General features: G+C 42.7%; 2 protein-coding genes across 5 annotated transcripts; both read left to right on the top strand.

Moving 5' to 3' along the window:
• LOC143110371 (eukaryotic translation initiation factor 5-like) lies at positions 1–9723 on the top strand. Of its 4 annotated transcripts, none has more exons than XM_076273241.1 (12): positions 1–78; positions 357–563; positions 1648–1927; positions 2286–2367; positions 2653–2825; positions 4466–4577; positions 5007–5125; positions 5582–5743; positions 7394–7555; positions 7953–8117; positions 8549–8689; positions 9222–9723. In XM_076273241.1, exons 3-12 carry the CDS (start codon positions 1856–1858, stop codon positions 9318–9320), a joined length of 1287 nt encoding a protein of 428 aa, XP_076129356.1. In that variant the 5' UTR covers positions 1–78; positions 357–563; positions 1648–1855; the 3' UTR covers positions 9321–9723. The 4 variants fall into 4 exon arrangements, with proteins under 4 accessions (XP_076129356.1, XP_076129358.1, XP_076129355.1 ...); XM_076273243.1 differs by having other exon boundaries at positions 1645–1927; XM_076273240.1 differs by having other exon boundaries at positions 357–600.
• A 126-nt stretch (positions 9724–9849) lies between these two features.
• eif5 (eukaryotic translation initiation factor 5) lies at positions 9850–13227 on the top strand. The gene is made up of 8 exons (XM_076273244.1): positions 9850–10022; positions 10281–10374; positions 10755–10857; positions 11087–11198; positions 11429–11547; positions 11942–12103; positions 12452–12616; positions 13013–13227. The coding sequence occupies exons 6-8, from the start codon at positions 12005–12007 to the stop codon at positions 13130–13132; spliced, it is 384 nt and encodes a 127-aa protein (XP_076129359.1). The 5' UTR covers positions 9850–10022; positions 10281–10374; positions 10755–10857; positions 11087–11198; positions 11429–11547; positions 11942–12004; the 3' UTR covers positions 13133–13227.
• The last annotated feature ends 496 nt before the right edge of the window (positions 13228–13723 follow it).

Below are 13723 nucleotides of genomic sequence, written 5' to 3'. Positions count from 1 at the left end.
TCACTGTCACGTTGCAAACGCTCATTGTGGCATAGCATACACGTTGCCTGAAGAGGTAGCTAGCTTGCTGCTAGAGAGGTGAGTTCGTTGTTGAAATTGAAGTTGACATGATTTATTCGAAAGCAAGTTATAAGAAATTAAGGATAGAAATCATAGCTTTGATTTATTTTTTCAACCGTTCGATTGGTGTAAGCACTGGATGGATGTAATTCCATCAACATATGTTAGCTAGCATGTTTTGCTAATAGCGTGTAGATAGCATTGGCTAGTTAGCCAGTGACAACTTGTCACACATCGAGCCTAATGGTGTTGCCTGGTAACAATAATGCAGTTATTCTTTTTTGTTTTTGTTTCAGATTCCTCATTTCAAAGGTTGACAGGCATCATCCTTGGATTTTTTGCTAACCACTGCAAGGTCTAGCCCAACAGTCTTGGCTTAACATTAGCGGCGTGGTGCTGTATCTCGTTACAACTGCATCCAAAAATTGATTATAACCCACAAACTACTTCATTGCGTCTCTGGGCGACCAGCATTGTGTTTATGTCTTTGTTTTACGAAAACGGTGAGTACCCGGACGACAGGAGCCACGGATGGGAAAGGTACATATCCCTGACGTTATATATAGCCACACATTTCCCACCAGTATTCATGCATGTCTGATGTAACCTTAATGGTAGCCAGCTAGCGTTATTTTCCTTGAATGCTAGGTGGCCAGCTAATGGATAGCTGGTGAAACTAGCTAACGTTAGCAAAGCGATTGAGCTTTCTGGAATCAAAATGGCGCCCCATTCTCGATTCGCAACGAGTGTAGCCTGCTAGCTAGCGATGTCTGATTAGTGTGACGCACTCTGCAGCACTTTGCTCCATCTGGTTCTGGCAACGTGTTCCTCTCAATCCAGTCCTACTTTCAAGAACTGTTCTTCAGTCTTAATTGTTTTCAGGTGATATTTTGAGGATAACAAGCTCCCATAGTCATAAACTGCTTTTCAAAACCGTTAACGTTAACATTATCGATAGCTACCCGTCGTGCTCTGGCACCACGTTGCAGTGATGCGGTAACGTCAACGTTCACATTGATGTTAGCTGAAGTTGATCGTAAATAGCTTATTTGGCTAAAAAATGATGTATGTCGCAAGCCACTGAAACATTTTGTCCTTTCTCTTGTTATTTTATATTACGTTGAGGAAAACAGGTTGGTTGAATGTTCTGGCATTGATATCAAATACGAAGTGAGACGTAATTATTTATGTGGTTAACGTTAACCATAACTGGTTTTTGGTCACTCAAAATGAACCAGCGTTACAGGTTGCCAGCTCTGCTGCAATATGAATTTGACACGTCAGCCTTCTTACTTGATGGTTGGTAGGGTGAAAAAACGGTAAAATATGGGGAGATCATGTCAAGTTAATTTATTTCATACTAAATGTTAAATATATTTTGGCATATTGAGCATTGGTAAACGTAACATTTCACTCCCTCCCACAGACCAGGTGTTGCAATAAGATAAATGGGCATGGCCATTGGCAGTAGGCGGGTTGACTGCCCTTGAGCATACTGTTTGTGTGTGACCTAGTGAAATGTTCTCTGTCCTAACCAAACATTACTTATTTTCTCCCTTTTTCTTTTTAACCCCCTTTTCCTAGCAGAGCTGTCGTGCAGCTGTCGGAACCTGTGTGGAGGGAACTTAGTCCACAAGCAACGAGCCTGGAGCCTCAGTGGCAACACCTTTTTCATGTCAGAGACCGAGTCCTCTTGCAGTCGTTTATGTCATCCCCCCCTCTCCAGGCAGACAATACCAAGAATTGCCAATTCAAGATCTTTTCGTCTTGCTGATAGTACCAACTCAAGGCCAAGATGTCTGTCAACGTCAACCGCAGCGTGTCAGACCAGTTCTACCGCTACAAAATGCCCCGTCTGATTGCTAAGGTGAGTAATTGGAGTACTACAGGTGTCCATTTGGGTACTGGGGGACTCTTAAGATGGGGCAACATTTGGAAAGATATTTCAGGGCAACCACATAACTGGTTTCATGTCGTTCTGATTGAATAAGCATGACAATTTGCTTAATTAAAGATTTAAGTATATCATAAGTAAACATGCCCAGTATCAAGAGCATTGCCCAGCAACATTGCTCGAAAAAACGGTCTGGTATTTCATCAGTTTTAAGATTTGTTTTATTTACCAATTCTTCCTTACCTCCCTCTCCTGTTCATCTGATTCACCATTCAAAAAAATATTTCTTGAGTCCTTTTACATTTAACATTGGCCTGTTTTCTCTACTCAGGTGGAAGGCAAGGGTAATGGAATAAAAACTGTCATAGTCAACATGGTTGATGTCGCCAAGGCTTTGAACAGGCCACCGACGTGTAAGTATGTCACATGAGTTGTAGTTGACCCAGTGGTTTTTGGTGGGTCAGATTTCAGTCAGAAGTGATTTCTAGATTTATATTCTGGAGGCTTCAGTATTCTTCTTGAGCATAAAGACCCCTCATGCTCTCATGGTTTTACTGTGACTGATCATCTTCTGAGCAGTGAATATCAGCTAAAATGATTGCTTTGTTATACAGCATTTTTTTTGTTTTTGTTTTTTGTTTTTTGGATAGTAACAAGTCATCTTTACAGACTTTCCCCCCCCCTCCTCTTCCTTCTAGATCCCACCAAGTTTTTTGGTTGTGAGTTGGGCGCTCAGACCCAGTTTGATTCTAAGAATGACCGTTACATTGTCAACGGATCCCACGAGGCGAACAAGCTGCAAGACATGTTGGATGGATTTATCCGGAAATTTGTGTTGTGCCCAGAGTGTGATAATCCTGAAACAGACCTGGTAAATAGGCACATATGTTTTGCTCTCTCCCATTAATCCAGATTTACTTTGGAATGCCATAGACTTAACCCTTATTCATTAACCAACAGTAACAAATTATGTTTCTTTATTGCAGTACAAATGTATTATACAGAAATGACAATAGTTTGCTGAAGCCCTCGCTGCTCTATGTAAAACAAGTGGCTGAACTCAATGGTACCTCTGTCATTTTTTTTTGCTGAGTGTGGTGGCTCCAATGAGGTCGGCTTTGTTGCCAGAGATGCTGGGATTGAGACTCAGCAAATAAAGGACACCGTTATGAGATGGTGCTTGTGTGGTGTATCCAACCTAGATGTTTTTTGTGTGTGGCTGTGGCCATGTTTTTGGTTCAATTTGTGAAGTCCTAAAAGCCAAATAAAATGGCTGCTGTGAGGTCTTGTTGGTTGGCTCTGTGTTCTGTTTCTGTTCAGAACTTTCTGCTCCGATTGATTTTTGGACTTTTTTTTTTCTCTCTAGGGGTTAAGTGACACACAGGAAACTATTTGTTTCATACCCCCAGTTTGGACACCATGGTTTAGTTCGGTATGAGTGTGGAACTCCATTAAACCCTTGCTTTAAAGTGGTTCACACTCTCCGTCTAAGAATGTCCAAAACTACCCTGCTGAAACTTCTAACAAACTTGTTTCACAACAATTTCAGGTTTTGAAATTCCATTCCGTGAACCATAATTTTCTTTAGTATTTTCTGAATGCCTGGCTGCAATGTATTCAACCTTGAGGTGTGTACTGCAGCAGTTTGGGACAAAACATGCCTCCCACTGATCTTCCCTGTAGTGCAAAGTTGCATTTCCACTCTCCAATGCAGCAGTGAAGTCTCTGCGCCTCTGCAGTGCAGATGGTTTGTTTTGTCATTTTTCTCCAAGCTCACCCCCCCCCCCCCCCTTCCTCAATCTCTTTATTTTTTCATAATGGGCCTCCTTAGTAATGATGTTGCCCCTGCTGTTGTGGAGCAGAATCCCTGTGTGATTTGCTGCTGCTAAGCACACACACACACACACACACACACACACCTGCAGAGAGATGGAACACTTCCGCACCGTCACACACAGCGCACTGCACAGTCTTCACGAATGTGAATACGGCTAGTGTCAGACCCGCTGATTCAGGAGATCTGTCATGTATTATTTACAGAGCTGGTTATGCATTCTCCTGTAGTGTCCACCCGCCACTCCCACCCCCTGTTTTCTCCAGGTCTGCCTTTAACACAGAGGTGATCTATTGATCAAGTGTTGGGCATGTATTGATCAGTGTGAAGGATGGTTCAAACTGTATCACAAGCAGTAGATGTGGACTGACTAAAAAGTTATGTAGCAATTCCTTAAGAGTGACCTTCATTTAGATGTACCTCTGAATCGTTAGGTATGGTTACTGGACAAATAAAGGCCCCTTAAGAGTATAGCGTTCATCACTTCAGACTACAATATATATGTGGACAGAATGAAGTAGTGATTTCACTCTTCTACTTTCGTCACAAGTGGCACAGGCGTCTATGATCTAGGTTAGGGTCATGTTGGGCTTTATTGGTCAGTTACATGGGTGTATCAAACCTGCTTGCAAGCACCAGATGTCTTCCTGAATGCGGCTGTTTTGGTCTTGTTTCAGCACATCAATCCTAAGAAGCAAACCATTGGGAACTCCTGCAAGGCCTGTGGCTACCGCGGCATGCTGGACACACGACACAAGCTCTGCACCTTTATTCTGAAGAATCCGCCAGGTGGGCCCTTAATTCAGAGAACAGTTTGGCATTGAGAAACTTTGATGAAATGTATAGCCTACCGACAGACAAGAGATGGTCAGATAGTTGGCCCTGAAGAAGTGGAATTATGTGGAATTACTATTTTCTTAAGTCCTGTCCCCTTTCTTAAGTCCAGCTGTGTATTACTTGCAACTGGTCTTGTAGCCCATTCGTCGTATCAGTAAAGATGTGTTACACTAATGTCTGCCGTTCCTGAGTGGTGGGGGAGTTTTTTTAGATAATTTCAGCTTCACACATGAGGAGTCATTCAAAGCTCTCTGATTAGCTTCCAAAGCTATGCAGTAGACTACGTTTAAAAGCTGATGTGGAGCAACAGTGGCAAAGAACTGTAGACTGTTTCCGAACACAGGCCGTTTTTCATATTGGCTCCTGTTCTTCCTGATACAGAGAATGAGAGTGGGTCTGTGAAGAAAGAGAAGGAAAAGAAAAACCGCAAGAAGGACAAAGAGAATGGCTCCGGTGGAGAGGCAGCAAACCGTGACGACATTGATGCACCTGACGCAGTGGTGAGTAGAACTTTTACTGTCAAGCTGTTTAAAAACCACAAATCCCAGCACCTCGTGTAGGCCTGTGTTGTGTTTGTGTGTTTCAGTTTTTTGGCTTCACAAATGAGGAATTATTAACTCAGCTCTCTAAGCTTTCCAAGCTATGCAGACAGCTATGTTCGAACACTGATGTGGAGCATTTTTGTATATTAAATCTTGAGTGTGTGTGACTCAAAGTTGTACAACTGACTTCCTGACATGAGCATATATTTGGAACATTTGTTGGTGATCGCGATGGTTACTGTGATGTGTAGTGGTTCTTCAGCTTGTAGCTCACGTAGCCTTGCTCACTCCCCCTTCGGTAAAGGTGTGTGCATTTTTCGTAGCAATGAAAATGTGTCGGTACATGATTAACCTTTCCACGGTTTTAACAGACTTTGTCTTTGTTTCCTGTCTCCTTACTCTGTGTCTCTGCAGGATGGGGACGATGACGATGAGGACTGGGCAGAGGAGACCACCGAGGAGGCCCAGCGCCGGCGTATGGAGGAGATCAGCGAGCACGCCAAGAACCTCACCCTCAGCGAGGACCTGGAGAAGACCCTGGAGGAGCGGGTCAACATGTTCTACAACTTCGTCAAGGTAAACCCCAGCACTTGGAAGTAGGCCTGTGTTGAGTTTGTGTGTAACTTTGTTTTGGCTTCACAAATGAGGAACTATTAACTCAGCTCTCTGATAAGCTTTCCAAGCTATGCAGACAGCTATGTTCGAACACTGATGTGGAGCAACTTGACACACACACACACACACACAAGATTAAATACACAAGTTGTACAAGTGACTTCCTGATTTAAAACCTTACTTGCTGATCAAGATTGTTACTGTGACTTGCTGTAACTGGTCATCAAAGGCAAAATAGGAAAATGCCCCTTTTTGTTCAAACATATTTCATGTCTTCAATACAGACTTGTGTAAATACTAGGGGTGTCAATCTCTCATGTAAAAGACGATACGATTCGCATCTAGATGCATGGGCACGATTCGATACAAGAAAAGATGCATGTTTATAAAAAACGATTCAGTGCGATTCGATGCAGTTCAAGAATGGAAAGCATTCTGAAAGCTTTTTTATAATTTGCTCAAGGTGCACATTCATTTTATATTATCAATTATCATGGTCATGGTTGTCAATTAGGCAACAAAATGTGTGAATATGATTATCTAAACTGAGGTTTGTTTCATATACTGTATTGAAATAAAAAAAGAATAGTCTACATTTCAGTCAAGCACAGCAGCCAAATACAACATAAAAATACATTTTTATAGACTTTACAGATTTTATAGAGTTATATCTGATTGTTTTCATGGAGCTGTAGCCTTGTTGAGGTAAGACAATACTGAAATAAAATAAAACAGTGCTTAAGACACTCTTGGCCTTTTCTCATATAGGCCTAGCCTACCCTACAAGAATAAAATAGGCCTACAAATCAATGAACTTTCTGGGCTTATTTTGTTCCAACAGTAGACCTAATGCAGAAACCTAAAATGCCACAAGTCTGAGTGAAAATGAACAAAATCATTGGCTAATAATTTATGCATCGTTTTAGCAGCAAGGGTCAAATTATTATTTAGCATTAAGGAAATCCCTTCATCAAAGGTAAGGCTACTCTACAGACTATCGTTGCTGTTTAGGAATGCTAGAAGTGCTTAATTTCGCGCTGGACTTCGAAAAACAAAAGCCGACCGAGTGCAAGTTGTCACATGGTTAAGTTTCAATAGATGTATGGGTAATGAGGTCATTTGACAACTTTGGGCAATGAATGTAACCAAAAACGAACTGCATTACCCACAATTCCGTGCCACGTATAGTTTCAAAACCGGAAGTGTGATGAACGCGCTGCTTGGAACGTAAATGAGTCTGAGCGAGCAGAAAAGGTTGTGCACCGATTCATAACAAGTAAATCGATATAACAACCGGTTCATTTCAGTTTTTTTCGATACGGGGCTTCACTTATCGATGTAGCCGTATCTTACACGTTAAAAACGGATACCGATACGTATCGGTTAATCTTTACACCCCTAGTAAATACTGTACATAAATCTTGTACAAAAGGGTTAAGTGCGGGCTTAAATAGTTATTGTTAATAGATAAAGATGTTGAGATGGATTCCGTGGCATCTTTTATGTCTTGTTGGGCTGGTGTAGAATGACCGTTCCAATCCCTTCATGTAAATGTAGAATAATGCAGTTGTGTCCTCTTGTCCTTGACTTTTCTGTCTGTTTTGTCCACAGCAAAAGAAGGAGGAGGGAGTGATCGACTCTGCCGATAAGGACATCCTGGCTGAGGCGGAGCGGCTGGACGTGAAGGCCATGGGCCCCCTCATCCTCAGTGAGCTGCTCTTCGACCAGAACATCCGTGAGCAAATCAAGAAGTACAAGCGCCACTTCCTCCGTGTAAGTCAGAATATTCTCTTTCTTTTATTCTCATTCATATTCTCGTGTTTGCTGTTTTTTTTTTTTTTTTGGCTTCACAAATGAGGAACTATTAACTCAGCTCTCTGATAAGCTTTCCAAGCTATGCAGACAGCTATGTTCGAACACTGATGTGGAGCAACTTGAGACACACACACACACACACACACACACACACACACACACACACACACACACACAAAATCAAGATTGAATACACAAGTTGTACAAGTGACTTCCTGACATGATGGTTACTGTGATGTGTAGCGGTTCTTCAGCCTCTCCGTTTAGTCTCCATCTAACCTGCCCTATGTGTGAACTACTGTGCTCGTCCTCCACTGCTCTTGACTTCTCATCCCCCTTTTCTCCTCTCCTGCAGTTCTGCCACAACAACAAGAAGGCCCAGAAGTACCTGCTGGGTGGCTTTGAGTGTCTGGTGAAACTCTACCAGATCCAGCTGCTCCCACGTGTCCCCATCATCCTCAAGGACCTGTACGACGCAGACATGCTCGAGGAGGACGTCATCCTCGCCTGGGCCGAGAAGGTGTGTGTGTGTGTGTGGAACAGGACTCTGTAGACGGGGTTGAAAAGTTTTGTTCTTCTGGTATATAGGATGATTATTTATTAATGGTGGAAAAAGGGGTAAAATATGTGATTTGTTGCTCCTTTCATATTCAAATCTTTTTATTTTTTATTCTATTTTCTGGCTTCACAAATGAGGAATTATTAACTCAGCTCTCTGATAAGCTTTCCAAGCTATGCAGACAGCTATGTTCGAACACTGATGTGGAGCAACTTGAGTCACACACACTCGAGATTAAATACAAAAGTTGTACAAGTGACTGTTCCTGACATGAGCATATATTTGAAACCTTTATTGGTGACCATGTGTGTTACTTTTTTTTATTCAATTTTTTTTCAAGTCTTGGTAGCATAGTTTAGGTTGTGCCTCACATGAACCCTCTTGTCTCTTAGGTGTCCAAGAAGTACGTCTCTAAGGAGCTGGCAAAGGAGATCCACTCCAAGGCCGAGCCCTTCGTCAAGTGGCTGAAGGAGGCTGAGGAAGAGAGCGAGGGCAGCGAGGAAGAGGAGGAGGAAGATGAGGACAACGTGGAGGTAAGGATGACCAGTGTTTTGTTTTTAGATTTGTTTGTCTGGACTATTTCCAAGTCTTATAGCATAATTTTACCAGTTTTTGAGGTCCATGTTTATCAAGCAGGCTAGTTTTACTTATCATTAAATACATTTTGGTGGTATATGGTCATGTGAGAATAACCATATAGAATATGCATAATGCACTTCTGCTTTGGGGTTGGAACACACCGCTAAAATGAGGGGGAAAAAATTTCACAGCTCAATGTTGCTGACCATCATCAAAGCTTACATTGTGCTGCTTTAAAATGGCCAGTATTTGTACAGTCTTTGGATGTTTCTGGTTCCGCCTTAGTCCTCAACCCCAACCCCAGCACTGACGAGGCTGTTGGGTCTGGGCTGCTCAATTTAAAGCACTGTTGCACCATAACCTTGTAGAACTAATGAAATGTTCCAAGTTAGTTTTGCTTAACTGCAGTGTCTGCATAAGAAGGCTGTTAGATGTACCCTGAGTACTAGGTTAACTGGAGACTAATGTCATTTTTCTTCTCTGCAGGTTGTCTATTCCTCCTCGGCTCGCGAACTTAAAATGGAGACTGTGACGCCAGTGAAGCAGGAGAAAGAGGAGGATGACATTGATATCGATGCCATTTAAGAAACACACACAAACACACATACACTCATAAAAGAAAAACAGGAAAAAAAGCAAAAAAAGATGCCTCTAAATGCTCTCTGAAGCTTCTGACTGTCACAGAGAAGTCAGGCGCATGCCTTTTGATTCGTCTCTGCTCGATCAAACGCCGCTCCTCGTTGCAATCATGATGTAGCGCTTGCGAAAGGCTTCTTAATTTTTAGCATCACCTCCTCCCCATCCCATCTCTCCGCTCCTCAAACCTGCCCTAGCCCTACTGATTGACTTGAGCTGTTCTGCTGTTCAATTTGTAGGTGTGAAATATGCTAGAAACTACAGCACTAAATGCACATGTATTTTTATTTTCTTTTTTCTTCTCTTGTGTTACTTTTGAACTATTAAAGAATGTTTGACATTAAGTGTAAAATGGCTCCTAATGGTTCTTTTGTGGGTGAATTCATCGATCCTTTATTAAGAAGTGATTGCTGTGTAAGCCTCACATTTGAGCTTGTTGGAACATCAGTAATATTTCTGATTGTGTTAACGGTCACTTGGGTCTTGAATGTGGAAATGTAGGCCACAATGACCAATTACAGTAGATGACGACAGGCTCACGCATAATGGCTACAGGAATGGAAGGACAAGAGGAACCGGAAGAAGGACGAAGAGCTTGGATCTGTTGGAGAGGCAGCAAACAGTGACTACGTTGATGCACCTGATGCAGTGGTGAGTAGAGCTTTATTTACAGTCAACCCCCAGCACCAGAAGTAGGCCTGTGCTTGTGTTTCAGTGTTTATTTTTTTTAGATATTTTTCTGTTTTTGCTTCACATATGAGGAGTTATTAACTCAGCTCTCTGATAAGCTTTCCAAGCTATGCAGAAAGCTATGTTCAAACACTGATGTGGACAGTGGCATAGAACTGTACGCTGTTTTAGACCACAGGCTGTTTTTCATGTTGGCTTCTCCTGTTCTTCACGATGCAGGAAATGAGTGGGTCTGTGAAGAAAGAGAAGTGCAAGAAGGACAGAAAATGGCTCCGGTGGAGAGGCAGCAAACCGTGACTACATTGATGCAGTGGTGAGTAGAACTTTACTGTCAAGCTGTTTCAACACCACAAATCCCAGCACCTCATGTAGGCATTTTTTTTTTTGGGCTTCACAAATGAGGAACTATTAACTCAGCTCTCTGATAAGCTTTCCAAGCTATGCAGACAGCTATGTTCGAACACTGATGTGGAGCAACTTGAGTCACACACACTCAAGATTAAATACACAAGTTGTACAAGTGACTTTTCCTGACATGAGCATATATTTGAAACCTTTATTGGTGATCGTGATGTGTAGTGGTTCTTCAGCCTGTAGCACACAACCTCGCTCATGAAAGGAAATGTGTCTGTACATGGTAAACCTTTCAACGGTTTTAACAGACTGTTTTTGTCGTCTCCCTACTCTCTGCAGGATGGGAACGATGACTACAATGACTGGGCAGAGGAGACCACAGAGGAAAGCTGTGTATTACTTGACACTGGCCTTGTAGCCCATTGGTTGTATCAGTAAAAATGTGAGTTACCCTTATGTCTCCTGTTCTTGTTTTTTTATTTATTTATTTATTTTTTTAGATAATTTCAGCTTCACACATGAGGAGTCATTCAAAGCTCTCTGATTAGCTTCCAAAGCTATGCAGTAGACTACGTTTAAAAGCTGATGTGGAACAACAGTGGCAAAGAACTGTGGACTGTTTCTGAGCACAGGCCGTTTTTCATGTTGGCTCTTCCTGTTTTTCCTGATAGAGAATGAGAGTGGGTCTGTGAAAGAGAAGGAAAAGAAACCGCAAGACGGACAAAGAACGGCTCCGGTGGAGAGGCAGCAAACCGTGACGACATTGATGCACCTGACGCAGTGGTGAGTAGAACTTTACTGTCAAGCTGTTTCAACACCACAAATCCCAGCACCTCGTGTGTGTGTGTTGGCTTCACAAATGAGGAACTATTAACTCAGCTCTCTAAGCTTTCCAAGCTATGCAGACAGCTATGTTCAAACACTGATGTGGAGCAACAGTGGCATAGAAGTGTAGACCATTTTTGAGCACAGGCCGTTTTTCATATTGGCTCTTCCTGTTCTTCCTGATACAGAGAATGAGAGTGGGTCTGTGAAGAAAGAGAAGGAAAAGAAAAACCGCAAGAAGGACAAAGAGAATGGCTCCGGTGGAGAGGCAGCAAACCGTGACGACATTGATGCACCTGACGCAGTGGTGAGTAGAACTTTACTGTCAAGCTGTTTCAACACCACAAATCCCAGCACCTCGTGTAGGCCTGTGTTGTGTTTGTGTGTTTCAGTTTTTTGGCTTCACAAATGAGGAACTATTAACTCAGCTCTCTAAGCTTTCCAAGCTATGCAGACAGCTATGTTCGAACACTGATGTGGAGCAATTTGAGTCACACACACTCAAGATTAAATACACAAGTTGTACAAGTGACTTCCTGACATGAGCGCATATATGTAACCTTACTTGGTGACTGTCAGCCTATAGCTCACAGACTCGCTCAAACCTTATCAAAGGAAATGTGTCGGTACATGATTAACCTTTCCACGGTTTTAACAGACTTTGTCTTTGTTTCCTGTCTCTTTACTCTGTGTCTCTGCAGGATGGGGACGATGACTATGAGGACTGGGCAGAGGAGACCACCGAGGAGGCCCAGCGCCGGCGTATGGAGGAGATCAGCGAGCACGCCAAGAACCTCACCCTCAGCGAGGACCTGGAGAAGACCCTGGAGGAGCGGGTCAACATGTTCTACAACTTCGTCAAGGTAAACCCCAGCACTTGAAGTAGGCCTGTGTTGAGTTTGTGTGTAACTTTGTTTTGGCTTCACAAATGAGGAACTATTAACTCAGCTCTCTGATAAGCTTTCCAAGCTATGCAGACAGCTATGTTCGAACACTGATGTGGAGCAACTTGAGACACACACACACACACACAAAATCAAGATTGAATACACAAGTTGTACAAGTGACTTCCTGACATGATGGTTACTGTGATGTGTAGCGGTTCTTCAGCCTCTCCGTTTAGTCTCCATCTAACCTGCCCTATGTGTGAACTACTGTGCTCGTCCTCCACTGCTCTTGACTTCTCATCCCCCTTTTCTCCTCTCCTGCAGTTCTGCCACAACAACAAGAAGGCCCAGAAGTACCTGCTGGGTGGCTTTGAGTGTCTGGTGAAACTCTACCAGATCCAGCTGCTCCCACGTGTCCCCATCATCCTCAAGGACCTGTACGACGCAGACATGCTCGAGGAGGACGTCATCCTCGCCTGGGCCGAGAAGGTGTGTGTGTGTGGAACAGGACTCTGTAGACAGGGTTGAAAACTGGTGTTGTGGTGCTCCTCACTTCTAGTACTTAGGATGACTGACTGTTCTATTAAGACCTCAAGAAACTTAATGGTGGAAAAAAGCTTCACACATGAGTTATTTACTCAATACAGCTTGAAAGTAACTAAGACCACAAACCCCAACACCTGAAATAGGCCTGTGTTTGGGTTGTGTGTTTTTTTTTTTTGGGGGCTTCACAAATAAGGGACAATTAACTCAGCTCTCTAAGCTTTCCAAGCTTTGCAGAAAACTATGTTCGAACACTGATGTGGAGCAACAGTGACCTAGAGCTGTAAACCATTTTTGAGCACAGGCTGTTTTTCATGTTTGCTTCTGTTCTTCCTGATTCAGAGAATGAGTTGGTTTGTGAAGAAAGAGAAGGAAAAGAAAAACCGCTCTTGTGTCTTAGGTGCCAAAGAAGTGCGTCTCCCAAGGAGTTGGCAAAGGAGATCCACTCCACTCCAAGGCTGAGTCCTTCATCAAGTGACTGAAGGAGGCTGAGGAGAGCACTAAATGCACTTTTTCCCCATGTTACTACTTGCTATTAAAGAACGTTTGACATTAAATGTAAAATGTCTATTAATGGTTATTTTGTGGGTGAATTAATCGATCCTTTCAGAAGTGATTGCTGTGTAAGCCTCACATTTGAGCTGGTTGGAACATCAGTAATATTTCAGTGATTGTGTTCACGGTCACTTGGGTCTTGAGTGTGGAAATGTAGGCCACAAAGACCAATTATAGTAGATGACGACCGGCTCACACATAATGGCTACAGTGTGCCCAGTCTAGTGCACTCGCCGTGTAAATTTGCTGAATAAATAGGACACCGGCCAAGAAGGTAATTGGAAAAACAACCACAATGGTTGTTTACTGCTTAGGGGTGTACATAGATGATTGAATGCCAGTCTAGTTGAATGATTGCATCCCTACTTGGTTACACACATTCAAGTTATAAAATGGAATATGTGAAGATGCGATAAACAGATACTGACTTGCTTTACACTGTTAATTTGTGGAGGTGGTTAGTACCCAGTTTCCATATGCCTTTGTGCAAGGAAATAG

The sequence above is a fragment of the Alosa pseudoharengus genome, unplaced genomic scaffold, assembly GCF_046254945.1.
Source record: "Alosa pseudoharengus isolate Yale_2024_CS ecotype anadromous, Long Island Sound unplaced genomic scaffold, YU_APseudo_1.1 YU_APseudo_1.1_scf_7, whole genome shotgun sequence".
NCBI classification, from domain to species: Eukaryota; Metazoa; Chordata; class Actinopteri; order Clupeiformes; family Clupeidae; genus Alosa; species Alosa pseudoharengus.
This window is presented reverse-complemented; position numbering and strand designations above follow the sequence as displayed.